A 25777-nucleotide genomic window follows, 5' to 3' on the forward strand; every position below is an offset into this window, starting at 1 on the left:
TCCATCTGGCACACACAGGCAGATTCTTGTTTGCGTTTCATGAGTTATGGGCTGCCATTTCCCAGGTTGTTTTCTCCTCCTGTTTTGACAAATAGTATTTTTCAAAGCTGTGTTAAGAGCATTCCTAATTCCATGCAGCCTCATCACTCGGGCCTGTGTTGTGTGTGTGGGCTTCACTTGCTGGAGTGTTTCATCTGTGCCGGTGCTTTCCCAGGTGTCTCGTAGCGGTACGTGTCCCGGGTGTTCCCTGTCTGCCCATAGTCCTGTTGGCTGATGGAGGTAAGAGCGCAGTGAGCACTGACAGGGGAAGGCTTGGCCTGTATTGACTCATTCAACCCTCACTACTATCTTAGGAAGTAGATTCTGTTCTCATCTTTAAAACATTACTTTTAGATCAGAATGTATCTATTTGGAGGCAGGGAAAGAGAGACTGTACTGTCCACTGGGTCACTCCCCAAGTGCCTGCTACAGACAGGGCTTAGGCCAAAACCAGGAGCTGGGAGCTCTGGTGGTGACTTCTCCCTGGAAGGCAGGGACCCAAGTCCTTGAACCACTTCCTGCTGCCTCTCAAGGTGTATGTTAGTAAGAAGCGGAAATCTGGAGAGGAGCTAGGATGCAGACCCAGGCCCTGCGGTATGGGATGCGGGCACCCCGGGCAGCATCCTCACTAACTGCTGTGCCAGACATCCTTCCCATTGCTTTATTTAAAACATTTTTTTTACTGTTTTCCACAATACATTTTCATAGGTATAGGGATTCATCCCTCCCCTTCCTCTTTCTCCCTCGCCATTTTCCCCTCCCACCATTTACTCTCATATTATCACATTAGTATAGTCCAGGCAAAGGCAGAAAACCTGGTAATGCATTTTAGAGGTATATTAAAAAGTTTCATTGGGAGTCCTGCTTTTGTTCAGAAGTGGAGACACATTACTGCATAGCACCGTGACTTCTGTGTCCTGCCCACTGCAGCCGGCCAGGCGTGTAACCCCCGATCATGTGCTGGGCTTCCTGGGGTACTCGAGAGGACCATTCCCAACAGCCTCCAAAAGTTCATGAAGCGTCTGTGTATGGATTTCAGAATTTTTTTTCACACTCAAATATATCTTTTAGTCTCGCCTCCTTGATTTTTTTAGAGTGTCCTTCTATTATAAGATGCGCTGTATGATTCCTCCAACAGTGTTTAAATTAGAACATGAATTAACTATGCTATATAGCATTGGTTTGTTTATAGTATTATTAACACATTAATCACTTGTTAAATCTTTTCAAAACGTTATTAAATATTAATTCAGTTTCATGGAGCTGATATATCTTACCTTAGAATCTGTTAACTTATCATTGTCATAATCAGTATTAAAAGTTAATTTGTTGGGGCCAGTGCCATGGTGGAGCAAGTTAATCCTCCTCCTGCAGCACCAGGGTGCCATATGGGTTCCACTTTGATGCCCCGTTGCCCCACTTCCCATCCTGGGAAAGCAGTGGAGGATGGTTCAAGTCCTTGGGTCCCTGCATTCACGTGGGAGATCCGGAAGAGGCTCCAAGCTCCTAGCCTCATATAGTTCCAGCTCTGGCTGTTGCAGATGTTTGGAGAGTGAACCAGCAGATGGAGACCTCTGTTTCTCTTTCTGCAATTCTTTCAAATAATAAAAACTAAATAAATCCTAAATAAATCCTTTCCAAAAGTTTAATTGAAAAAGAAAAGTTTAATTGTCCCCCAACTCCTGGTTAATAGGGAAAAGAAAGGGGCTTTCTGACTAAGCTTCAGTAGCCCAGGCGGCACAGGTTTGTGCTTCAGAGTGCTTTTTTTTTTTGGTAAGTGGTGAGCAAGGTGGTAAAGTTCAGTGAAGAGAAATGCACCGACAGACGGACTGAGAGACCAGACTGTGCTTGGATTGGAGTTCTTGGGAAATGTGGTGGGGGGCTGGGCCCTGTTTTTCTTCTTACTTCCTCCTCCTGAGCTATTGCTGCAAGGAGAGCCTTGTGGGCCTGGAATTCCTGCGTTCCTCCCTGGACTTAACAGCAGAGCCCCCTTGGGGCAGGACAGCAAGAGTCCCCAGTGCCACTGCCCCTGGGAGAGGGCTGAGACCCATCTAATAGGGTTATCAGACAAGAACAGCGCTGCAGCTGTGTAGCTACTGGTGTACTTTCGAAGCTCATATCTCCATTTTTCCTTATTCCTTTGCATGAGAATTTCCATTTTCTTAAACAAATTCACATTCTGTTCCACCCTCATAGTTCATTTGAAGTTGGCTGTCTGCGATTTTGTTTTTGACGAGTTGTCTTCAACTCAACTTCGTAGCTTAGGGCCTCAGACCAGGCTACAATAAAAACATTTGATTTATGTACAATTGTACCATTCTGATATTGGAGCAGTAAGAATTAAATGGAAGCCACTGACATCTACCTGCTGTGTATGGAGCATAGCAAAAGGATGCTCTCATGTTAGGATAGGGGTTTAAGGCTGTTACTGAGGTGTCGTGGGGGGAAAGCCACTGCCTGTGAGCACAGGTGTGAGGCCCTGTTGCTTCACTTCCTAACCAGCTCTCTGCTAATGTGCCTGGGAAAGCAACAGAAGATGGCACAAGTGCTTGGGCCCCTGCATCCATGTGGCAGATCCTGGTGTGGCAGATCCAGGTGGAATGCCAGGTTTCTGGCTTCGGTCTGCCAGCCCTGGCCATTTGGGGATGGAACCAGTGGATGGAAGATCTCTCTCTGTCCCTCCGTCCATCTCTGCAACTCTGCCTTTCAAATAAATGTAAAAAGCCATGTGTGTGGGTGGGTGTCAGGCACACGACATTGTGTGCAGCGCGTGTGGGAGTTCCTGCCTCGTGCTTTCTCCTCCCCTCTTGCTGTCTACCCAAGTATGAGACTTCTTTAGCTTGGAGCCACCTGTTTAGCAGGTGAGATGCAAGGGGTGGAGGAGCTCTAGAAGTAAAGGTTTTCTGATCATGCTCCTTTGTTTTTTCTGTCAATGCCAAGTGACAGCTGCTTGCCTTTCCTTTCACTGTAGCTACCCATATTGCTTTCCTGTGTGTGTGTTTGTGTGTGTAATTCAGATATGGAAAACACTTATTAAAAGGTCCTGCATATGCATTTATAGGCAAATCAGACAGTCATAACCACCCCCCCCCAGGACAAGAAATGGAGCATCCTCAGGGCTCAGCAGCAGTGCCACATGTCCCCTCCCTTGCCAGCTTCGTTCCTGCCCTTACGGCCCCTCACTGTTAGTACTTTAGAAGGAGTGATTTACAGCTTTTCCTTGTAATTTTGTCACCTACGAATGTATCTCCAGACATACTTAAGCATCAGAGAAGTGAGTCACTCTAATTGCATTCGTTTGTGTCTTGCTGCTTTTGCTCAGTCTGTTTTTAAGGTCATTGTGTTGTCGCACACAGACACATTCGTTTTTGTTGCTGTGTCATGTTTCATTGTAATACTCAGCTTGGGCTGCCATAGCAGGTGCTACAGACTGGGAAGCCTCAACCACCAAAAATAATTTTCTCACAGTTATGGAGGCTGGGAGTGGAAGCGCTGGCAGGGTTGGCTTCACTTCGAGGCCTATGTCCTTGACGTGTGGACAGACATCTTCCCCCTGGGTCTTCATGAGCATGTCCATGTCCCATTTTCCTCTTCTTGGAAACGTACCTGGCTTGTTGGACTAGGACACAGCCTCTTTGAAGTCTTGTCTCCAAATACATTCCCACTCAGAGGCACAGGCTTTCATAGTAAGAGTTTGGTTCAGAGGTGTAATGCAGCCACTATCATTTGATGGATATTTGATTGTTTCCATTTTTAGGCTGTGATGAACAGTGCTCCTGTAAACGTGTGCATGCATAATAGTGAAGATGCCCGAGTTTCCTTAGGCCAGGGTGTGAAATCCCATCTTTGCTGTGAGTTGCTGGGCCATAATTTGTAATTGCAGCATTGGTAGATGAATCCAGTGTTTTCCAGAGCAGGTGTTCCACTGTACACTCTTATCAGCTGTGTGTGAGAGCTGTCTTGTTTCATGTTGCTAGCACTCAGTGCTGCCATTTTAATTTATGCCAGTAGATTGATATATACAGTTATGTCATTGTGGTTTAAGTTTCCATTCCCCTTATTAATAAAAAAATGTGAGTATCTTTTTGTTGTTGTTGTCAATCATTTGGATTTTCTTCAGGTACAACTCTTCAGGTCTTTTGGCAGTTTTTCTGTTGAATAATCTTTTTTTAAACTGATTTGTGGGAATGTTTGCATACCCTAGATACAAATGCTTTGTTACTTCCACCTCCTCATTCTAATCCATGTCATTTTGCATTTTATACCTAAGTGGGGGTTCAGTATGTGGTAGGACTCTGTTTCATTGTTTCTGGTGTGTTGATAGTTCATGGAAAGGAAGCTTCGTCTTCCACTGCGTGACCTGCCTGTGTCATCAGTAGGGGTCTGCAGGCTGTGTGCTCAGGCCTCACTTGCACATGCCAAGTGTCCTCTCTGTCATGGCCCTTTGCTCTGTCTCCATGAGAGTGTCATGCTGGCTTTAGTCCTGTTGCTTGCTTGTCTTCTGTTTTGGAATCTGATGGGACAGTCTCTCTCTCACCCTGCTGTTGGTTGCACTTCCCAGGTATCGCCTCAATTCTTCTTTTCTTTCTTTCTCCATAAACATTCTAGTCTCTGCCTGCCCTCTTCCATACCTGGACTGGCTAGGAGGATCCTTGCTGGGGCACTTTGGCTTGGTAAGATCAGTGTCGTGAAAGAAGACAAGGCAAAACCAAGTCACCTCTGGGGAACTGCTTTAAATTGAAGGGAACTAATGACACTCAGTAACCAAATGCAACTTGTGGTTTTGGACAAACTTGTGAAAGGATTGGCCAGATGGGAAATTTTGCCTTGAATTGTGTGTTAGATGATACTAAATGTGCAGTGTTAAATTTCCCCATGACTGGGAAAATCTTGCATATATGTTTGTTGTTAGGAGAGAGATGTTGAAGAATTGCACGTGTATCTTGATTCCTACAGCTAGCACAGATAAGTGGGAAGAGAGGAAGCAGGTAGAGTGATAATGGCAAAGTGATCCTTGGTGAATCCCAATGAAAGAATGCACTGATTTTTTTACTATAGGTTTACTTTTTATTTCCAAACTAGAAGTTAAAGAAGTTAAATTTTCCTTTGTATTTCAGGAAAGAGTAGAGAACCAGAAAAACTCCGTGAGCATCATCTCAGTGCTCTGCATTAGTTAGACTTGCTACTAAAAGCAGTAGAGGAATGGCAAGCAGGACTGGTTATCGTAAAAGTTCTCAGTTTGAACTTAATCAGTATACATTTAAATTAGACTGAAACAGCAAATATCTGTAGGTTGGCTATCCAAGTAAAAAACACATTCATGAGCTTTTTGTGCCAATTGTTGGTTTCTAAGAAAAATTTCCAAAAACTACCAATAAGAATTTTGGAAACGTGCATCATACTAAAAGGTGAGCAAAGTCATTCATAGGGGTTTATCTGTTTATCTGTTTGATTCATGAAGGAACTGAGACCTTTGTTTCCATAGCAGATGTCATCACAGTCTACAAGGAAAACAGAATTTTCCTTCCATTTTTAGTTACTGAAGTAGGGGCACGTGGGAAATCACATGGTTCTAGGAATTGTGCAGTGAGTCAGCCGTGCGTTGATCTGCTTTTCTGGATGTTAATGTGTGACTTTTCAGAGAAATGGCTCGTAAAGTGAAACATCTAACAGCAGCAACAAAAATCTTCCAACAGCCAAAGGAAGAGCCGAGCTGCTGAAGATCAGTCTCCGCGAGGTGGAGCTGGACCCTGACATTCAGCTGGAAGACATAGCAGAGAAGATTGAGGGCTATTCCGGAGCTGACATCACCAATGTTTGCAGGTATTAAACACTCCGTTCCTCTTAGATGTTAGTTATTGACTTGGCAAGAGGACCAGGCTGAAGGTCAGCATAGTTAGCATATGACATAAAGCAGCTGTTTCTTTGAAGTGCTTTCCTGTGGGTATAGATATATATAAAACTGCATTGGTCATGGTGAGAGAAATAATTAGATAGCAACATGGCCACACATGTTTTTGATTCTTTGGCTTTTAAGAAATCGTGTGTCTAACTTGGTAGTCGTGACTGATGACCTAAGATTAATTCAGCTGCATCCAGATGATGTGATGTCAGTTAGGTTCGGTTGGCACTGTTTGAGCACAAGCACAAGAATGTGGAAGATACACAAACATGCACTCACACACTTTTAAAATTTCCCTTTTAATTCAGTGGTATCATGAGTTTTAGGCAGCTCAACTCAGTAAAAAGAGCTTTTTTTTCTTAAGTTTTTATTTTCCTAAGCACGCTTAATGCTTAAAACAACTTCAACAGGTTTTGTTTAAAAATAATAATACCTGTTTTTCTCACTTCTCTTCCAGTGCATTTAGACCCTGGCAACTCAATAAGCTCACTACAGTCTCTACTGTGACTGTAGCGAAATACTGGAAATATTTACATTTCTTCCAGATCTGCACATTTATTTCTAATTGATCAGATAGAGCTGAAGTGGCATTAGCAAAAGTCATAATTGATACTTAATAGTCCCCAACTACTTAATACATAGTTGCTCATAAAGAATCCACGTAGCTAATTCTATATCCAGTCTATGTGGCCGTGTGCAAGTTTCAGAGAGAGAGATTTCTGGGTTTACAGACCCCATGTAAATCTGCTGTAGACATACTGTTGTGTGCTTTGAGTAATCTTCAATATGTTCGTTTTGAAGTCTGTAATTTAATATTTCAAAATCTGACTTCACTTTCCTAAAGTTCTTGGCTGCCTTTGAGGAACAGGTGGAGAAAACAGTGCTGTTTAAGCTCACCCTAGATGTGTAGGGCCTACCAGCTAGGCATTTCAAGTTCTATGTTCTATTTTTCTGCATCTTGTTTTAACCTCAAGATGTCTCTTAGTGAAATATTTTTAGGTAATATCCTAAAAACATATCATCTTTGAATGTTTTTTGCTAACTCTATTAGGATCTTGAGGGTGCTTAGAGCTTTTGCAGAAATGACCAGTGACCAACGGTGTGTTTTTAGGGATGCCTCCTTAATGGCCATGAGGCGGCGGATCAACGGCCTAAGTCCAGAAGAGATCCGTGCGCTTTCCAAAGAGGAGCTCCAGATGCCTGTGACCAGAGGAGACTTCGAGTTGGCGCTTAAGAAAATTGCCAAGTCTGTGTCTGCTGCAGACTTGGAGAAGTATGAAAAATGGATGGTTGAATTTGGATCCGCTTGAATTTTTGTCAGCTCTTTGATTTCTGATAGTTTTGTTTATAAAAATGTGAAAAAAAAAACCTGCAATTTTTTTTAAACAGGTTCAGAATTCTTCATTGGAGACTTGTACTTACGGGGGGGAAAAAAAACCCAAAACACTAAAACCACAAAGAATCCTAATGCAATTATAAGAAAAGCTTACAAAGAGGGCCTGCTGATCTCTCTGTCCCGGCTTCATGCTGACATCCCTTCCATGTCTCAGGCCTTTAACACCGGGCAGCCTACCAGTATGCAGGGAGACTGAAGGAAAAGACCACGTGCTGTTACAGGAACTTGTTTCCAAAACACGGAGAGGGACCTGTGTGTCTCACAGGTTTTTGTCTTTTGATTTGTTTTGATTCGTTCAGGTGTGAGCATGAGAGCCCTTTATATGTTGACTTTTCCAAAATTCATTACTTGATCTCAAGGGACAAATGATAGTAAATTTTAGAGGAATGAATGAATTTGCTAGTTAAACCTTCTGGTTTCCATCGTTAATTCCCATCAGTCTAGCCTATGGGTAAACTGCTTCTCCTCCCTCCCCATTTATCCTATTAGTTGTATAACTGTGTCTTGAGCTTACCTGAGACATAGCCTCATGCTCTGTGGTTGGCAGTCATTTTGCTGGGTTGTTTCTCTGGTCCTGAGTGTGTACTGGCGGTACTTTTGTTTCCTGTTGGGAAGGTGGGGAGGATTCTCTGCTACAGGAGATGCGCTTCTATGTTCTAGACTTCCAAGTCTGTCTTCACCGTCCTCAAAGAAGAGCCGTAATTTTGCTCCGCTCCGACCTGGCTTTATTTCTGTAAGGTTGGACTAATAACACCAAGGTACTCTAAGCAAGTCCACTCTCTATGGCTAATGCAAGACAAAGTCTTGGAAACTTTTCAGATCGCTTGTTTAATTAAACAGCATCATACATAGAATAATACTCATTTTAAGTTGTCAGGGTTTCTCCTTATCCAAGTTGAGAACTTGAAAACATGATTAGGATAGAAGTCTCACACATGCGCGCAGTTCGTCAGAACTAGACAATACAAAGCCACCAGAGGAGATAAGTGCCACGGATCTGGTTTTTGTGATTACATTGATCCTGTTTTGGTTATTAGGCAGTCTGTGCTGTAATGATCAAGCTTTCTAAGATAAAAATTTGGTGATGCCCTGAATTCTTATTTTTGGATAGCATCTGTTGGTTTCAAACTAAAAATAATGTAGCTGTTAGGTACTTTGAAAGAATATCTTCTAAAGATATTTCCTTTTCTACCTACTAATAGCTATCATTAATGCCTGTGTTCTTTTCAGAGAGGTTACCTGGTTCTCCTTATGCCCCAGCATTCATCTGAGGCTGTAGAACACCTCTTATTTGAGGCACAGATTATAGTTCAGGTCATAAGGCAACCTGATTTCATTGTCATTGAATTAATTTGTCTTGAAAACTGAGCTTTGTTATTGATTCATGAACTTTTAAAATACACTAATAAGTAACCCCATTTAAAATGACCCCATGAACTGTTGCAATCCAGTAATATATGTTTTTCCTAAATTCTTAGGAGTAATCAGTTCAAACTTGCTTGTATTTCACTTGATTAGTTGGCCTTCTCCTGGGCTTTGTGTTAATTATCTCGGCATGCTTTTAACTTTTCCTCTGAATTCTTTATAGATTGTAATTTTTTTTTTTTATTGCCAGGTAAGCAGTATTTGGAGACTTCTGAAAGCTTTTTTTTCTTTCCCCTCTTTTTTCTTTTGCTCTATCTATAGATTATGTGAGTGGTTTGTGTATCCTAAACCCCTTTATCTTCCTTGCCTATGCATTGTCTTCATTGCATAATAGAGTGTGTTGCTTTACTTTGAATGAGAAAGAATTGTTTGTTTTGTTCTGTGTGGTGATAACAGATGCATTTTCAGAGCAGAAATATTTTAACTGCTGTAACTTCTCTGAAAAACATGATCATCTTGGGTTCTGGAGCACAGGGACTCCGGGACTGGGTTGTGTATGTTCTGCCATGTGAACGTCTGATCTGATAGTGCCTTCGCTGGCAGACTCGTGTTGGTTGCCTGCTGGGGATAGAGTGGTTGGAGCCCCGTGGACGTGAAGCTAAACCAGACCGAGTTGTTCTGATATGACACTTTTTCGGCTCACTCTAGATAACTTTCACTTTGAAAGCGAGAATTCAGATCATAGATGAAGAGGCGATCTGGGTATACTTTAAGAAGATAATATATACACGATTATCCCCCCCCTTTTTTTTTTTTACTGTGGCATGTTTTAAAATGATGTCATACCCATTTGAATGATAGGACCATTACAGACCTGATTCACTGAGCCAATTTGCAATATTTTCAAAACTACATGTTCATCTGAAAAATATAAAAATGTTGCTTGTTTACTGTAAGCATTTTATTCTCCAAATTCCTTTTTAAATTGTTGTTAAGAAAATGAATCTTGGAGAAGTAGAAAGACAAATGGCTCTTAACCTTGACATAGCCCTCTGGTCGGCACCAGGGTAGCCATTTCTCAATGAGCAGAACACTTCTGGCTACTGACTCTGTCTCCAGAAACACCAAGACGACTCCTGAAAGGGCAAGGCATGCTGTGCTCTGGCTGGATGGCCAGAGCTTCCTTTTAGTTCCTGAAGTTCCAGTCCTTATGATATAATATTTGATGCTCAAAGCCGAAGTCACTAATGACTCCAAAAGAGAGCAAGCGAGGATCTGCTGAGTCCGCTGTGAATAGACGTACAGATCCATCAGGGTGTGAGCGCAGTCCAGACTTCTGGCGTAGTTGTCACTCTATGCTAATGTTGGAATTACTGCACTCTAGCTTTGGAAAGCCCGAGTTAATTTGGATTCCTTCTTTGGCATTAATTCCCTGTGCACATTGCTGAATCTATGATGAAACTCATAAAACAGTAACCAGTTGACATGTCTGCATTTGCCTGGTCGCCTCCTCTAACTGCAGTGAAGGTGCTCGCTGGAGCAGGAGGGGTGTGTCAGGGGGCTTCCTCGCCGTCACTGTGTCTTGGTCCTTGAGCCTGCCTGCCTGCCTGCCTACTCTCTACCTTCCATCCTTCCTCTCTTTCCTCTCTCTTTTCTTCTCTTTTTTTGCATGTTTGTAGATTCCCACTCCTTTTTCATCTTTTTTTGTTAACTGAATTACCTTAGGGGTTATCTGGTATAATAGACACAAAATTTTAAGGGTGAATGTTGACATTTTTTTTCAAGAAAAAAACTGTCCTATGGGCATGAAGAAAAATTGGTAGCTGCTGTAACTTTATTATGTCCCTTCATAGTCATGATTGTGTCGTGTTTTTATATTCAATATAATTTGTAATGTACATAGTATTTATGTGGATCTAAAAATCTATCGTCATAGGAAGAAGTAACAACTACATTTGAAAGGCATGTTAGAGAGTTTAAAATACTTAAACCTCACATGTTTTACTCTCATCTCCATTGGTTGTGCTTTTTTATTATTTTGTAGAAAAAGCTAAGAATTCTGTTGTAATTATTGTAAGTTACTTATTTATACTGTAAAACTTTTCATACTTATTTATTTAATTTTTTTGTACATTTGCTTTTAATATTGTTTCTTAATGTGGACACTGTGTGAGTTTTTTAAGAATCAAATCCTTAAAATAATAGGTGTGTTTTTTAAACATCCACCTCATTAACAATAGTTCTTTGAATTTTTATTGGAGGTTTTGGCAGCACAGGACTCCTTAGCCTTAATGATGCTTCTAGATTTCCAGTTAACTCTTTAATAAAAACAGGGAAAACATTAGGGTCATGTCACAGAATTCTCTTTTTATTTTGTCTTTCTCACTTCTCAAGACAAATGTTAAAAAGTTAAAACTTGGATATTGGATATTGATTCATTACCAAAAATGTGTAGATTTTTGTGCATTTGGAAATTTGACACAGCAACTAGGGAGCGAATATAGAGAAAGTCCCCTCCTGTAAAAGACGCCCTTTTGATTACGTCCAGACATAAAGTGCACTTTCTCCTTTGCAAAGTCCGAACTGAGTGCAGCCCTTTGGAAGCCTGCATCTTTGCACGTTGTTCCGAGTCTACCTCCGTTAGCCAAGCGCAGTGAACTGCCTTGGAGCACGTTCCTCCAGGGAGCAGACTGCTCCCGAAGCGCTTCCTTCCCGGCTCCCGCCTGCCTCCCGTCAACTGTTTTTGTCACTCCTGAAATGTTCCTTGCAGACATTTGTGTGCTGCCAGCTCCGTCTGTGGAGCATCTGGGTCTCCCTCCCCTCCTGCTGCAGCCCGTTTCATGATGTGGATGTATTTCATTCCAAGGAACCATTTCCAACACAGCATGTTGGCTTTGTGAAGGCACACTCGTGATGACATGACAGCACCGGCGCATGCTGTCTGCAACCAGAGTGGACAATGCGTGGGCGCAGTCAGGGCCCCGCAGGGTCACTACACGGTACAACAGTTTGTAAGCTTGCTGTTAAGAGCTCTGTTTCAGTGTTTATCTCCCAGTATTTGAACCTAATTTACAAAAACAAACAGGCAAATAAAAGAAGTTACTGAACGGTATTCATCAGACATGTTTTTTTTCTTACTTAGCATGTTGTGCTGCGCTTTGCTCGTCTCCTGAGCTTTGCTGTGTTTGTGTGTGGGGGCTGTAATTTGGTAATAAATTTCTAGAGCGCCGTTGTCAGTATTTTCTCAGTGGTTCATCTTGATGGATGGTCGCTGGCACGCTCATGGCTACTGAAGGGAGCCACAAGCCCCTTGCTGGGAAGAAGTGCCCTCCCCCAGATTGTTGTTGCTCATAAAACCGTGTGCTCTGTACCTGATCTTTTGTGTTTGTGTGCGTCAGAAGTCCCGAGGTTGATGCAGGTAAGTTGTGTGATTTTTTTTCACATGATCTAATGGGTCTAGTAACTGCCCTTGTCTTATCTGTGCAGCACTGTGCTGCAATGATGTTTCATGGGGCCCATTTTCCACATGACTGAGTCTTACTTTATGACCCTGCCGAATGATTTGCTTTTAACTGATAGACTCTGTTTTTAGAGTAGCTTTAGGTGTAGGAGAAGTTTGAGCCTAAGGTGCAGAGTTTCCACGTAACTTCCTCTCTGTACCCCTAATCTCCCTTTTCAGTAAAGCATTGGGCATGACTTGGGTACCTTTGTTCCAGGTGCTGAGCCTAAAGGGAGCCACAGTCGTTACTCATATTCCTAGCTCCCACCAGGGCTCACTTGGTATTGCCCAGTCTCAAGGGTGCTGACCGAAGTGTGACGTTGTCTCTGCACCACAGCAGTATCGCACAGGACAGTGCTGGTGTTCTAACTTGCTCTGTCCTGCCCGTTCATCTGTGCGCCTTCTCCCAACCCCTGGCAGCCACTGAACTTTGATTATTGTTATTATTACTATTACTGTTTTTGTTCTTAACTTTTTTTTTTTGGGGATGCTGCTCCATCGGCTCAGGGATTTCCCCTCTCCTCATTCCCATCTCTCCCCTGCCTTCCCCCATTGTTTTCCCCTATGTTGTTACAGCAGTGTGGTCCTTTAGCAACAACCACAAGTCCTCCACACCACTGAACGCTTAACCGTCTCTCTAGTTCACTGTTTGCAGAGTCATACAAGGGGAACCATGTGGTTACGTAGCCGTTTCAGACCCAGCAGCGTCCATGCAAGGTTCCTCCTTGTCTTTTTGTCAAGTGATGCATCCTGTCTTTCTGGCGCTGAATTATATCCTGTTGTGTGGATTTGCCACGTTTATCTGCTAAAGGACATACTCATTGCTTCCAAGTTTTCCCAATTGTAAGTAATGGTACTGTTGGCATTCATGGGCAGCCTGTTGTGTACACGTCAGTTTTTAACCTCACTTGAGTAAAAATACTTTGAGCTTGGTTGCCTGCAGTTGTGGTAAGAGTGGGTTGTTTTTGTACTGTTTATGTTGCCAGTGTCAATGAGGGTGGCTTTTCTCCACATTTGCTGCAGCGTTCAGTGTTACCAGGATTTTAAATTTTATCATTCTAAAAAAATAAAAAAAAGAAAAAAGAAACAAGTTTTATCATTCTAGTAGATGTTTTGCTAGTAATGGTATCTAGTCATTTTTTGTTTTTTTCAGACAGAGTGACAGAGGGAGAGAAATGGGAGCAGTTATATATGGATGAGATAGACCTTTTTCTCTTTAAAGACCCACTTCAGCCGGGGCTGGGCCTGGCTGAAGCCAGGAGCCAGGGGCTTAATCTAGGTCTCTGCTATGAGTGGCAGAAACTCACATGTTGGGCCAGCATCTGCTGCCTCCTAGGTGCAGGAAGCCAAAACAGAAGTGGAGGAGCTAGGACCCAGTGCCTGGCACTCTGCCACGGACACAGGCGTTCCAAGCGGCAGTTTAACCTGTGCCACCTTACCTGCCCCATCTCGTTGTTTTAATTTTTATTTCTGTGATTACAGTTAATGTTGAACATCTTTCATATGCTGATACGCTCCTTACATAAAGTGTATGTCCCTTGGGCCGGTCGCCTGGTGCTGATTCAGTCACATCTCAGGGCAGCGTGCCTTGGCTGTGCCCTTAGCAGTGGGTAGAGCAGCAGCAGGGCATCTGGCCTCCCCCCGGCTGGTGATTGAGCATTGAGCACAGGCCATTTCCACTGCTCTGTGCCCCACTGCCCCACTGCCGGCCTTGCCGCCTCATGTCCTGCGTGCAGCCCTCAGTGCAGCAGGGGTTGGATTCACAGTCCTGGTTTGATTTTTGGCTCCCAGAAGTGTTCAGGTACACTGAGTATGAAATAGACTTGTGAGTGTAAGGTGTGTTGCCCTGCAGTTGTGTTATAGTTAGAGATTTATGGCCCCTAGAAGCAAGTATAATTCCATGGTCCCACTCTCCTTGCTTCCTGTGAACACTGGGTTTTAATCTTTTGAGGGAGATAAGGGAAAAAAACTGGGCAGGTGGGACAGAAATAGACCTTGGTGACAAGACCTTCCTTGCTCCCCCCAGGTCCTCTCTGCTCCAGCACCTGTGCCCAGTGTCTCTAGTTCATGTGCAGATTCTGGAGACTGCTGCCAAGGTGCTGCCCTAGGTGTCAGCCAGAAAATGCCACCGCCGTTGCTCCTGTGACACCAGAACATGGGAGAGGGGTCCTGGGGGAGTACCTGTGTGTGACTGCTGCCTGTCGTCTGTGATCACAAACACCTCATAGCCAGCTCTTCCCTTGCTGTGCAGTTAATAGTGTTTCTGCCCCTGTAAGTTTTGAAGGCTTGCCAGCACTCCACAACATTGAGAACTGAACTTGAAAGCCAATGGGATGTTCACCCCTCATCTTGTAAGTAAAGAGCTGACCCCAGGGAGACTTCAAAATATGTATTCAAGATCACATTTTGACCTGGGAAGCGGGACATTTGTTTGAGTTCTGAAAAGGCATTAAACAAGTCAGATAGCAAGATACTTATTAAAGACCTTTAAGATAGGGTGGCTTGGTACAGGTCCAGGGTCCCTTACTTGAAAGTGTTGGGATCCAGAAGTGTTTGAGGTTTTGGTTGATTGACTTTGTAATATGTGCATATACTCATGAGATACTTTGGGGATGGGACCCAAGTCTGTATACAAAATTCATTTCTGTTTCATATGTACCTTATACACAGCCTGGAAGTTTATACAATTTTTGGGCAACTGTGTTTTGAAACTTTGGCATTTTGAAGCATTTGTGTTTTAGATCTTTAGATCTGGGGTGTTCAGTTTGAACTAGTGAGACAAATCACTGATCAGAGTAAGAAATACAAGGGAAGTTGATAACAGAACTAAATTCATGTTGATGATGTTTAGTAAGTGTAGTGTATTTCACTGTCCCATTGAATCCGTGCATTACCTCTAAGGGATATTTGCTGTGGTTCTTTCTCTGTATGTGTGGTTCCCAAGTAGAGCAAGGAGCCTAGCTTGGTCTCACTCACAGAGACCATTGCTTGATCTTACCCCAGTTCCTCTCAGTGGTGTCAGACGACAATAACTACTTGGTTCTAGAAATAACGACGTTGCGTTTTTAACCATTTTTTCCCCCTGAGGTTATTTCCCTCCTGTATTTTCCTTTTTCCTTAACTTTTTCTTTTATATATAATTTCTTCACCAGAGATTTTTAGGATTACTATGATGTGCCGTCTCACAATGGGTATGTGAGTCTGTGTGTGGCGGTTGGTCTTTGTGTCATGAACTTCACATGAACTTGGGACTAGTGCCGCTGTTTGTTCCATCAGAATGCAGAGCCATGCCCGTTGCTTTTCAGGGTCATTTTGGGGAGCAGGCCTAGCATCCTGAGAGTTTCCAAGTGAGACCACCAGCTTCAGGGCCAGAGCCTGTTAGCAGTTCCTGTCACTCATCCGAGTCCCTCTGGGGCTCATCTGACCAGCTGGCGGCTGCCGGGTCCCAGGTCGCATGTCCCCACTGAATGTATGGCTGTCAACAGCCAGGAGCTTGGATCTGAACCCCTACCCAGAGCCTCTGTTCAGTTCTCAGTGTTACACATGTCTTCCAATTAGCACATCCTAAATAAATTTTTAAACAAAGAACTAATCACAGTGTGACTACTGTATTCCATAACATAAATCCTAAGGAATAGTGTTAGTAATTACAGCGTAATTAGAGATGGATGTCTCGAATTTCATTTGGGGTTTGTAGAATACCTCAAAGCTATTTTTCAAGCATTTTGAAATATATTTTGTAACATTTCTCAAACTTCACTTTACCCAACACATTTCCTTTAATTTTTAAACCCTTGTGTATTTCTGAGGGGAAATTTAATCCATATGTTCCTGATCCATTTGCACTAAACTCATCAAAGTTGTTTTTTTAGAAAAAAAGTTTTTTTAGAAAAAGTTCTGGTTTCCAAGAACCCTCAGGAACCCTTCTCATGAATTCTGTCAACCTTTAAAAGCCTTTTTTTTTTCCCAGTCAAAACTTGTCCCCCCAAGATAAATAAATGTGGATGAAATGTTTTGGTTCGGTTTCTAATAACTGAGCCCATATTTCAAAATCTTAAGATGGTTCTGAATTTAGGGTCATAAATTATTCTGCCTTTATTCGCTTCATTTGTTGCTCCTGAAAGCAAGGATCTGCCAAGGGCCCATTAGGGCCTGTGCTTTCCTGAAGACTGCAAGTGCTGAAACTGTTTGCTGAATTCCCAGATTCATAGCAAAGGTGACAGGAGTTACCGAACTATAACTGGATCTCTCCGGCCAAATATATAAATATTTAGACTTATTGACGTGTAGTTTTGTATATACATGTGAAAATACTCATTCACATTCTTATAGGTTGACTTCTTCAATTTGTACTTGTGTGAAAGGCACAGAGATGAGATGGAGAGACGTGCCATGCTCTGGTTCACGTGCCCAATGGCACTGGGCCAGGCTGAATCCAGGAGCTGGGAGCTCAGTCTGGGTCTTCCGTGTGGGTGGTAGGGACCCCAGCGCTGGAGCCTTACCCCTGCCTCCCACAGTGTAGAATCAGCACTCAAACCCAGACACCCTCACAGGGGAGGCAGGCATCCCGAGCATCATCTTGGTTGCGGTTCTCATCACCTGCATATCTCTTACCTGACTTGTTCCGGATGAGAGTGATGCTCGCTTTGTTGTGGTTTTGCTTTTGGGATTCTGGAATATTTGTAAAAGCTTTGTCAACTAACAGCATTGACTGGACTATCTGAAATCTGGAGCCAGGGTTGTGGAACAGTGGGTTAAGCTTCCAGATGGACCCCCAGCATCCCATGTGAGTCCTGGCACCCCTCTTCTGATTCAGCTTCCTGCTGGTGCATCTGGGAAGACAGCAGATGACGGCCTGCATACCTGGGCCCTGTTCCCTATGTCAGGGACCCAGATGGAGTTTCTGGCTCCTGTCTTTGGGCTGCCTGCTTGCAACTCTTTGAGAAGTGAATGGGAAATCTCTTTGTGTCTCCCTCTTTTTCTGTCAGTCTTTTTCAAATAATTTTTTTTTAAATAGAATATGCTCAAAAAGAATCAGATTTGGGAACCTCTCAAATTTCTAATTTCCTAATTCAATCTGTACTTAAATTTTTTATCAAGACATACCTGTAGCACAGAGGAAATTAAGAATTTATTGTGAATTTGCCGTAATTGTTCACTTCTGTTTTTAGAGATGTTCTTCACCTGAGATATTTCCCAGGTTTCTGTTGCCTAGCAGTAGTGTTTCGAGAGGAGCTTTCTGTAAAGCTTTAATTGAACAGGTTAATGGTGTGAAATCTGCCTGGAAAAAGCAAGGTCGTTGCCATGAAGGGAAAGGAAATAGCTGACAGCTAATTGGACAGGATGTTGTAAGCCATAGTGACTCTGGGAAAGACTTGCAGAAACATAGCAACAAAAGAAAGGGGCTGGCTCCAGGCAGCTCGCACTGCGTTTAGGAATAGGCTCAAAGCAAGGCCCCTGTCCGTCGGGTCCCATGAGGGAGCTGTGTGAAGCGCGTACCAAGCTGTGCCAACACGGGATAACCTCTGCAGTTCCTGCTTTAAGGGAAACTGCCTCATTTTTTTTTTTGCTCCTCCTTTTGTCTTAGATTATTAAACAGTAGAAGCAGCTATACTCAAAGTCAACCAAGTTCTTCCGTATTTCATTAGTTTGTCCTATGAAAGAATTCTTAATTTTTAGAGAAAAATTTTATGACTGATCCATTCCTTTTAGTAACACATTTTGGTTTCTTTGTTGAATCCAAAATACAGACTAACCTCTGGCATTTCAGATGGGTCTTTTACCTTTTACTTTCTGCCTTTCCAGATGGCAGTCCTTTTACTTTAAACAAGAAATAGGATTAGAAGATTGCTGAACGTATTAAAGCAGTTTTGGGAACAGTCAAGTCCACGCCCGACCCCATTCCTGTCTTTCAGAAGGCCCTGGTCTTTGCGTGGGATCTGGTTCTCGCTCCCCTTCTGTTTGGCCCATGGGGCCAGGCCAGGCTGTCACTGTCACAGAGGACAGCGTTGCTTGGCAGTGCTTCTGTAATATCAGAATGGCTGTGAGCTGTGCCCTACAACATCAGTGGTGCTTTTTGTAATGTACAGCATTCCTTTCATACAGTTTGTAGAAATGCTCCCAAACTATAGGACATTTAAAGTGTGGAAACACTAACAAGTCATTCTATGACAAAATATTGAGACTCTGTACAGAGGGTCATAAAATGAAATATGCTTTATTCCTTTATTCTTTTTTTATTAATTCTGGGATGACAGTTTAGGAATATTGCATTAGTGATTTCAGTGCTGATTTCCTTTTTTTTTTTTTTAAAGATTTATTTATTTTTATCGCAAAGTCAGATATACAGAGGGGAGAGACAGAGAGGAAGATCTTCCGTCCAATGATTCACTCCCCAAGTGCCACGGCTGGTGCTGTGCTGATCCCAAGCCAGGAGCCAGGAACTTCCTCCAGGTCTCCCATGCAGGTGCAGGGTCCCAAGGCTTTGGGCTGTCCTCGACTGCTTTTCCAGGCCACAAGCAGGGAGCTGGATGGGAAGCGGGCTGCCAGGATTAGAACCGGCGCCCATATGGGATCCCGGTCGTTCAAGGTGAGGACTTTAGCTGCTAGGCCATGGCACAGTACTGATTGCTAATGGTGGCTACAGCTGTGCAAGCTGCCTCTCAAAGGTGTGCAGCAGAAAGTGGAAAAAACAGATCACTGCTTACTTCTAAGTCTTGAACTCAATTTTCTTTAAGATTTATTTCTTTTATTTGCAAGGTAGATTTTGCAGATAGAAGGAGAAACAGAAATCTTCCATCCATTGGTTCATCCCCAGTGGCCCCAACAGCCAGAGCTGAGCCGATTGAAAGCCGGAACTTCCAGGTCTCAGGTGGGTGCAGTGGCTAAAGGACCTTAGCCACCCTCCTCTGCCTTCCCAGGCCACCAGGAGGGAGTTGGGGCAGAAGTGGAGCAGCTGGGACGTGAACCAGTATTGATATGCTAACTGGTACCACAGTCAGGGGATTAGCATGCTATGCCATCACACTGGCCCCGAACTCCATTTTAAAATCATTCCCACCAAATACACACTGAAGTTTGTGCTTAACATTGGCTGTTAAATTTGCATTTTCCTTGATGTCAATTTTTGCAAATTAATTGGAAGATTGCATTTAATAGTTCAAACCCACTGAACCCCTTCCCTTTAGAAGATTTTTCAACAAACAGGAAAATTGTTTCAAGTTTTAAGTTGTACTTATTAGAGTTTTAATAAGAGACTCAGTGTTTTTGGAAACAAAATCATGTAACAATGGAAACATTTCTCAACATCAGTTTTATTCAAATAGATTTTTTTTTCAAGTAGCAAATATCCTTTAAAAGAAAAAGTTACAGATAATTTGAGAGTAAACATTTCATGTTACACAGGTAGGTAAATGAATGTGTGTGTATATAACATATGCAGTAAAAGTTTGAAATGAAGTAACTTTTGCCATTATTAACATGTAACACCCTGCTGGCTTTTAATTGATTTCATTTTGGAAAGTGGCTGGGCCTCGCCCAGGAAATTGATTTCCTTTCTTGCTAGTGGTTGACCTCTTGCTGTTGAGAACTCCCCTGGTGCCACGCTGGCCCTCCTGGCACTTCCGGGCTGACTCCTGGTGACCCATTGTGGGCACGGACTGCTTTGTAGCAGCAGCCCACACCTGACTTCCTGAGAGCCCCGGGCTGCTGCTGACAGCTGGAGCAGGGTGTGTTGAACACTTGAAACCTGCTGCCCACGTCTCAAGGTTGGGCACTGGGCACCTGTCCACTGCATCCTCCCTGACGCTCATACACTCAGATTCCAGCTCCTTGTTCCACTGACGTCTGGCTTTTATTTATGCTGGATATGAACGGGCCTTGCATGGCTTATGACAGAATGAATTCCTGTTGGGTGTTAGCTTGTCCCCAGTCTGAAGATGATTTCTGATTCCTAGATAGGGTGTGAATAATTCCCTGGGCATCTAAGGGCAAGTGATCGGGGACTCCCAGGCCCACATCCACGACCTTTTCTCTGATGCATGTTAAGTTGGAGTTCCCCTGGGGAGGGACCAGGTCACCGTGGCCTTGGACTAAAGTTCCCATAGCTACTGCTTCTCCTTGGGACATCCTGGGGGCGGAGGGTGGCTGGAACTGTTGAAGCAGGGACAGTACAGGGCAGCCTTGCTGTGGCCAACGTAGCAGGTAGCAGGTGTATTTTGAGTCACGAGAGCCAGACTGGGAGGCAGAGCTGGGCAGCAGGAAGGTCTTGAGGCTGCAAGGAAAGGAAGCACTTTCCTGTATTGTGTGTGACTGGGTGAGGCACGTGGGCAGCAACCACTAATTTTTGTTCTCCTTTGAACAGTGCTGCTTCCTTTGGCTTGGCACATGCTAGCTGTTGAAAACCAGTGTTGGAGGGAACATTTTGGAACTCTAAGAAGTTCAGCTCACTTCCATGCTGTGGCGCTGGTGTTGCCTGGTCTTCATGTAGTGGTGAGAATCCCATCACTCTCCCTGTAGAACTGCTGAGAGCGCTAAGTGAGGTGCTTGGAACTGAGTTGCGTCCTGGAAGTTAGCTGTGGTGTGAGTTCAGGGGTACTTTCAAAAGTTAGCGCAAGGGACCCAGTGTCGTAGCCTAGTGGCTAAAGTTCTTACCTTGCATATACCAGGATCCCATATGGGCTTTGGCTCTAATCCCAGCTGCTCCACTTCCCTTCTGGCTCCCTGCTTGTAGCCTGGGAAAATAGTAGAGGATGGAGCAAAGCCTTGGGGTCCTGCATCTACATAGAAGACTCAGAAGAAGCTCCTAACTCCTGCCTTTGGGTCAGCTTCACTCCAGCCGTGGCAGCCACTTCAGGATTGAACCAGTGAACAGAAGGTCTTTCTCTCTGTCTCTCCTCTCTGTAAATCTGACTTTCAAATAAAAAATAATTTTTTTTTAAATTAGTGCAGGGACTGCCACCGTGGCCTAGCAGCTAAAGTCCTTGTCTTGAATGTGCTGGGATCCCATATGGGTTCTAATCCCAGTGGCCCCACTTCTCATCCAGCTCCCTGCTTGTGGCCTGGAAAAACAGTTAAGGACAGCCCAAAGCCTTGGGACCCTGCACCCACGTGGCAGTCCCGGATGAGGCTCCTGGCTTTTAATTGGCTCAGCACCAACTATTGTGGTTACATGGGGAGTGAATCATCACATGGAAGATCTTCCTCTCTGTCTCTCCTCCTCTCTGTATATCTGACTTTACAATAAAAATAAATAAATCTTTTAAAAAAGTTAATACAAAGGGGGAAATAAAGAGAAGTTTATTTGCAGTACATAAAGGTTTGGGAGTCATGCATAGTTCTTTCTTTTTAAGATTGACTAATTTTTGTTAGAAGGGCAGTTACAACGAGGAGAGCCAGGCAAAGATCTCCCATCCACTGGTTCACTCCCTGAAAGGCTGCAGCCGTCAGAGCTGAGGCAATCCGAAGCTAGGAGCTTTCTCCGGGTCTCCCACCCAGGCCTAGCAGGGTGCAGGGTACCAAGGCTTTGGGCCATCCTCCACTGCTTTTCCAGTCTACTGGCAGGAAGCTGAATAGGAAGTGGAGCAGCCAGGACACCACAAACCAGTGCCCCTATCAGATGCTGGTGCTTGTAGGTGGACGATTAGTCAGTTGAGCATGTTCCAGCCCCTAGTTTTTCTAAATATCCACTTTTTGTGATCTTTTTTGAACACCCCTCCCTCATATGCATAGATTTCACAAAGTGTATCACAGTAAACACCTTTTCATTCCGTCTCCCATGAACTTTCAATAGATTATTTTTATTCTATTTGAAAGAATGAGGGAGAGATTGCTCCATCTACTGTTTTCACTTCCTGAGTACCCTCAACAACAAGGGCAGGGACAGGCCAAAACCAGCAGACTAGGATCCAGTCCAGGTCTGCATGACTGCCAGGGCCCATCACCGCTGCAGCTCATGGTGTACGTTAGCATGCAGCTGACCTGGCAGTGCAGCCATGTCTCAAACCAGAGCACTTCAGTGTGGGATACGGGCATCCCTAGAAGCGTGTTAGCTGTGCTACACCATGGAAAGCAGCGGCCACTGCAAGTCATGGCTGTCGTCATCTCCCAGCCCCCTTGCAGAGCATGTTCACCAGGATATTATTGCTTGGTTGCATAAGATTGGGTGCACCCTCACCCGCCTTTGGCCGCTGCGTCTGAAACAGGCCACTCCATGGCAAGCAACCCTCCCAACCCCCTGTCACTCATGGGGATCCAGGCTAGCTTGACTTGTCAGGTATCGTCCTTGGGCCAAGGCCAACATTTGCCCTGGGCATGTGCCTGAGTTAGAGACTGCTCACTTCTCCAGGCCGGATATTGATCTGCCATCGCAGAACTTCCAAGATCTCAAGACACCAAGGAAAGTGCAAATGTCCCGCAGCCATCACTCCCTGAGGGATACAGTGTGAGCCAGAGCTGGACAGTCACCACGTTACTTTCAGCCTGTCACTGGAGGTGGGATTCCTCACTTGCCCGTGAGATTGTGAACTGCACAGCTGGCCTGGCTCTCCTCATGCCGTAGCAGATGCTTGCACACACAGGTGCTTTGCCAGAGACCACTAGGCTCCTTGCCTATTTTTCCTCACAATGCAGCCGAGGCAGGAGGAAGAGGAGTTTTGCTCACACCTACGTTAATACTTTGGAGTAATAGAGCTTAGTAGACAGTTAAACCGCTCTTGCTCATGATCGCCCCCTGGGTGGAGTTTTTAATCTGGTTTTGGTCTGGCCTGGCCCTGGCTGTTGAGAAAGTTTGAGGAATAAACCAGTGAATGGAAGATCTTGCTTGCTTTTCGTAGCTGTGCCTTTCAAACAAATGAATAAAAATTTTAACAAAAGAAGGACCACTGACTTAGAGCTACAGTTTGTTAGTCCAGTTTGCTTTTTACAAGAAAGATGAAGCGTTAGCTGATGTCAGGGGTGTCTTGTTCTGTAAAGTGGGTTTTTCCAAGGTCTGCTGTGAGTAAATTACACTGCAGTCCATGGCTTATTACAATAGCAAAGGGTGGGGGCTCTGGAGGCCATGCAGGACTGACCTCTTCATCTAGTCAAACTTGAGTCTCACACAAATCTTGGTGGTGAGGTCTGTTGTTTGGGCCTTTATGTAATCCATTCAAATTGTATGAAAATCCTGAAGCAACTCACGTGCTGGTGAAGAAGCCTTGGAACTGACCGTAGTTCCCTGTGCACAGTGAGGACAGAGCCTTGTTACTGAGAAACAGAGGAGGAGGAGGGGCAGGGCAAGGCAGGCTTCCCGGAGGAGGTGACGTGGGTCTGTTCTGCCACAAGTAGAGGAGTTTCCCAGGTGGCACGGGTGGGACCATGAACACACATGTAGGAGGGCAGAACCCATTTCCCTGGCCCTCACCCCAGTGACGTTTGCCTCTGAGGAGGGCAGTTTCTTGAATGGACCCTGGTGTCTTACTGGACAACTGTCACCTCTTCCTCCCTGAGGGTTTGCAGAATGTAGCACTCTGGTCCTTGCGTGCCCTGGATGTGGCCTAACTCCATCATCACAGGGTCCCCTGTCCCACGCAAAGTCCCTTCTGTTCTCCCAGGGCCTTGGGCAACCTTGGCGTTACCTACAGGGTTAAGTTTTCTCTGTACAGCCCAAGCCTACTTTGAAACTCAAAAGGTGCTTCCCAATTTGCAGTTGCATATTAAGTTCACACATTTCAGCTCCAAGTTCCCACAATCTATTTTGCATTGGTCACATTTAATAGTAATTTCCTTTGGCTATTGCTCTCGGGCTGTGTACAAATGAAAAACGTAGATTTGTATGCTCTATTTTGACTGTTCACAGCCCTCACATCTAATCAGCTCTCTGGGTCTTTTTCTCTTAGGTGAAACATACACATTTCTTTCCGAGCAAAGAATAAGTAGGGGACAGGTCGGCTTGATCATCATGTGGGTGTTACCTAAATGATCTTGTCAATTCACTTGGAAAAATTCATTTTTTTTCCTGCCCTAATTTCCTAACCCAGGTTGATGGGTGTCACTAATGGATGTCGTATTCTCCCGTGAAGTACTGAGGACGTGCAGGTCCAGAGTGGGTCATCTTTAAGGTCCCTGAGCGGTGAAGGGATTTCTCGGATCATTAGGCTCGTGCCTAATCATGAACTTGGGTGTTTCCAAGGTCACATGGCCAAATGAACAGGTCTGGAGGAATATGCAGTTAGAGAGTAGGTCTCCTCTGCACCCCATTGGACCCCAATTAATGAAACAATGAACTGCATGCTTGGCCACGCTGGCTGTGACATGCTGGCCCCACTGCAGTAGGCACCGTGTGTGTGTAGGGGAGCGGGGGGAGGAGAGAGAGAGAGAGAGAATAGTGAGTATCTGGAGCTATTGAAATGACAAGGCTTCTGCCGCCAGGAGCTGCCTTTCCAAGGGTGAATGTCAGACAAGCCATGCTTGCCAATGCTGTCTTTGTCCTGTGCGTCCAGTAGGGGCCGCCGCCACAGTTGGCATTCACTAGGTAAGTCCCTAAGTGAAGTGACCTTGGCGAACTCAGCAGTCCGTGGTCACACAAGTGAAGGCGTGGCTCTTGTTCACCTGTGTGGATTCCTGCATCACCCGCAGCTCTGCTTTGGCCCTGATTCTGCCCTGTGCACCGCATCCTGTGCACATCAGGGATGCCATCAGTAGTCCCTGTTGTCACTGCACAGGGAGGAGGGCGAGAGAGCCCAGAAACCTCCTGAGCTTCCCTTCCCATCCAGTGGTGGCTGTCACTGCTTGCATCCGCCTGGCTCAGAGAAGTCCTACAGCCAAATGTGTCGTCCTTGGCCCCCAGAGATGGTATTCCCTACCGCAGGCACTGCATGGCAGTGGGTGGAGGTACCCGTCTTCTGCCAGGAGAGGAGGTTGATCCGTCAAGAACAGTGACACCCCTCCTTCGGGAGCCGTCTGTATCATGTGACTCTGAACCTTGTGGCACGGTTAGACTTTGTTTTGCATTTTTGTTCATTCCTCTTACAAATTTTAGGATGAGAAAGTCTGAAAGCTTTAGGATTTGGTACACAGAGATATTTTTTAAATTTTTTCTTAGTGTTTTATTTAAAAGGCAGAGTTACAAAGAGGGAAAGAGTAACAGAGAGAGAGAACTTCCGTCCACTGGTTCACTCCCCAAATGGCCAGAGCTACCAAGACTGGGCCAGGCCAAAGCCAGGAGCCTGCAGCTCCATCTGCGTCTCCCACGTGTGGGGCAGGGGTGTCAACACTTCCTCTGGGCCTTCCTCTGTTGCTTTCCCAAACGCATTAGACATGTGGCTGAAAGTGGAGCAGCCGGGATTCGAACCATTGCTCATGTAGGATGCCAGTGTCACAGATGACAGCTTAACCCAACAACCCAGACTTAGGCTTCTCAGTAGTGCTCTGCTTAGCTGGCAGACCCAGTGAGGCCCAGGGAGGTGACCGCCCCAAGTTACACAGTAGGACTTCAGTCTACAGACTTCCCCATGTCAGCTTAGGGGAGACGTTAAAGGAGAATTGCTACTATACTCGTTGTCAAACACTTCCTTTTTCCTGAGTGATCAGCTTTGGG

The 25777-nt window shown here is 44.6% G+C and overlaps 1 protein-coding gene across 1 annotated transcript in view; it reads left to right on the plus strand.

Annotated features, from left to right (window-relative positions):
* The window catches only part of KATNAL1 (katanin catalytic subunit A1 like 1), a 107154-nt gene extending 98037 nt beyond the window's left edge, over positions 1 to 9117 (plus strand). Inside the window, exons 10-11 of the mRNA XM_040979834.1 lie at positions 5736 to 5862; positions 7053 to 9117. Of these exons, the coding sequence (XP_040835768.1) occupies positions 5736 to 5862; positions 7053 to 7251 (326 nt within the window). The 3' untranslated portion in view covers positions 7252 to 9117. The remainder of the gene's footprint in view (positions 1 to 5735; positions 5863 to 7052) is intronic.
* The last annotated feature ends 16660 nt before the right edge of the window (positions 9118 to 25777 follow it).

The sequence above is a fragment of the Ochotona curzoniae genome, unplaced genomic scaffold (assembly GCF_017591425.1).
Source record: "Ochotona curzoniae isolate NIBS_2020 unplaced genomic scaffold, NIBS_Ocur_1.0 contig_3332, whole genome shotgun sequence".
Taxonomy (NCBI): domain Eukaryota; kingdom Metazoa; phylum Chordata; class Mammalia; order Lagomorpha; family Ochotonidae; genus Ochotona; species Ochotona curzoniae.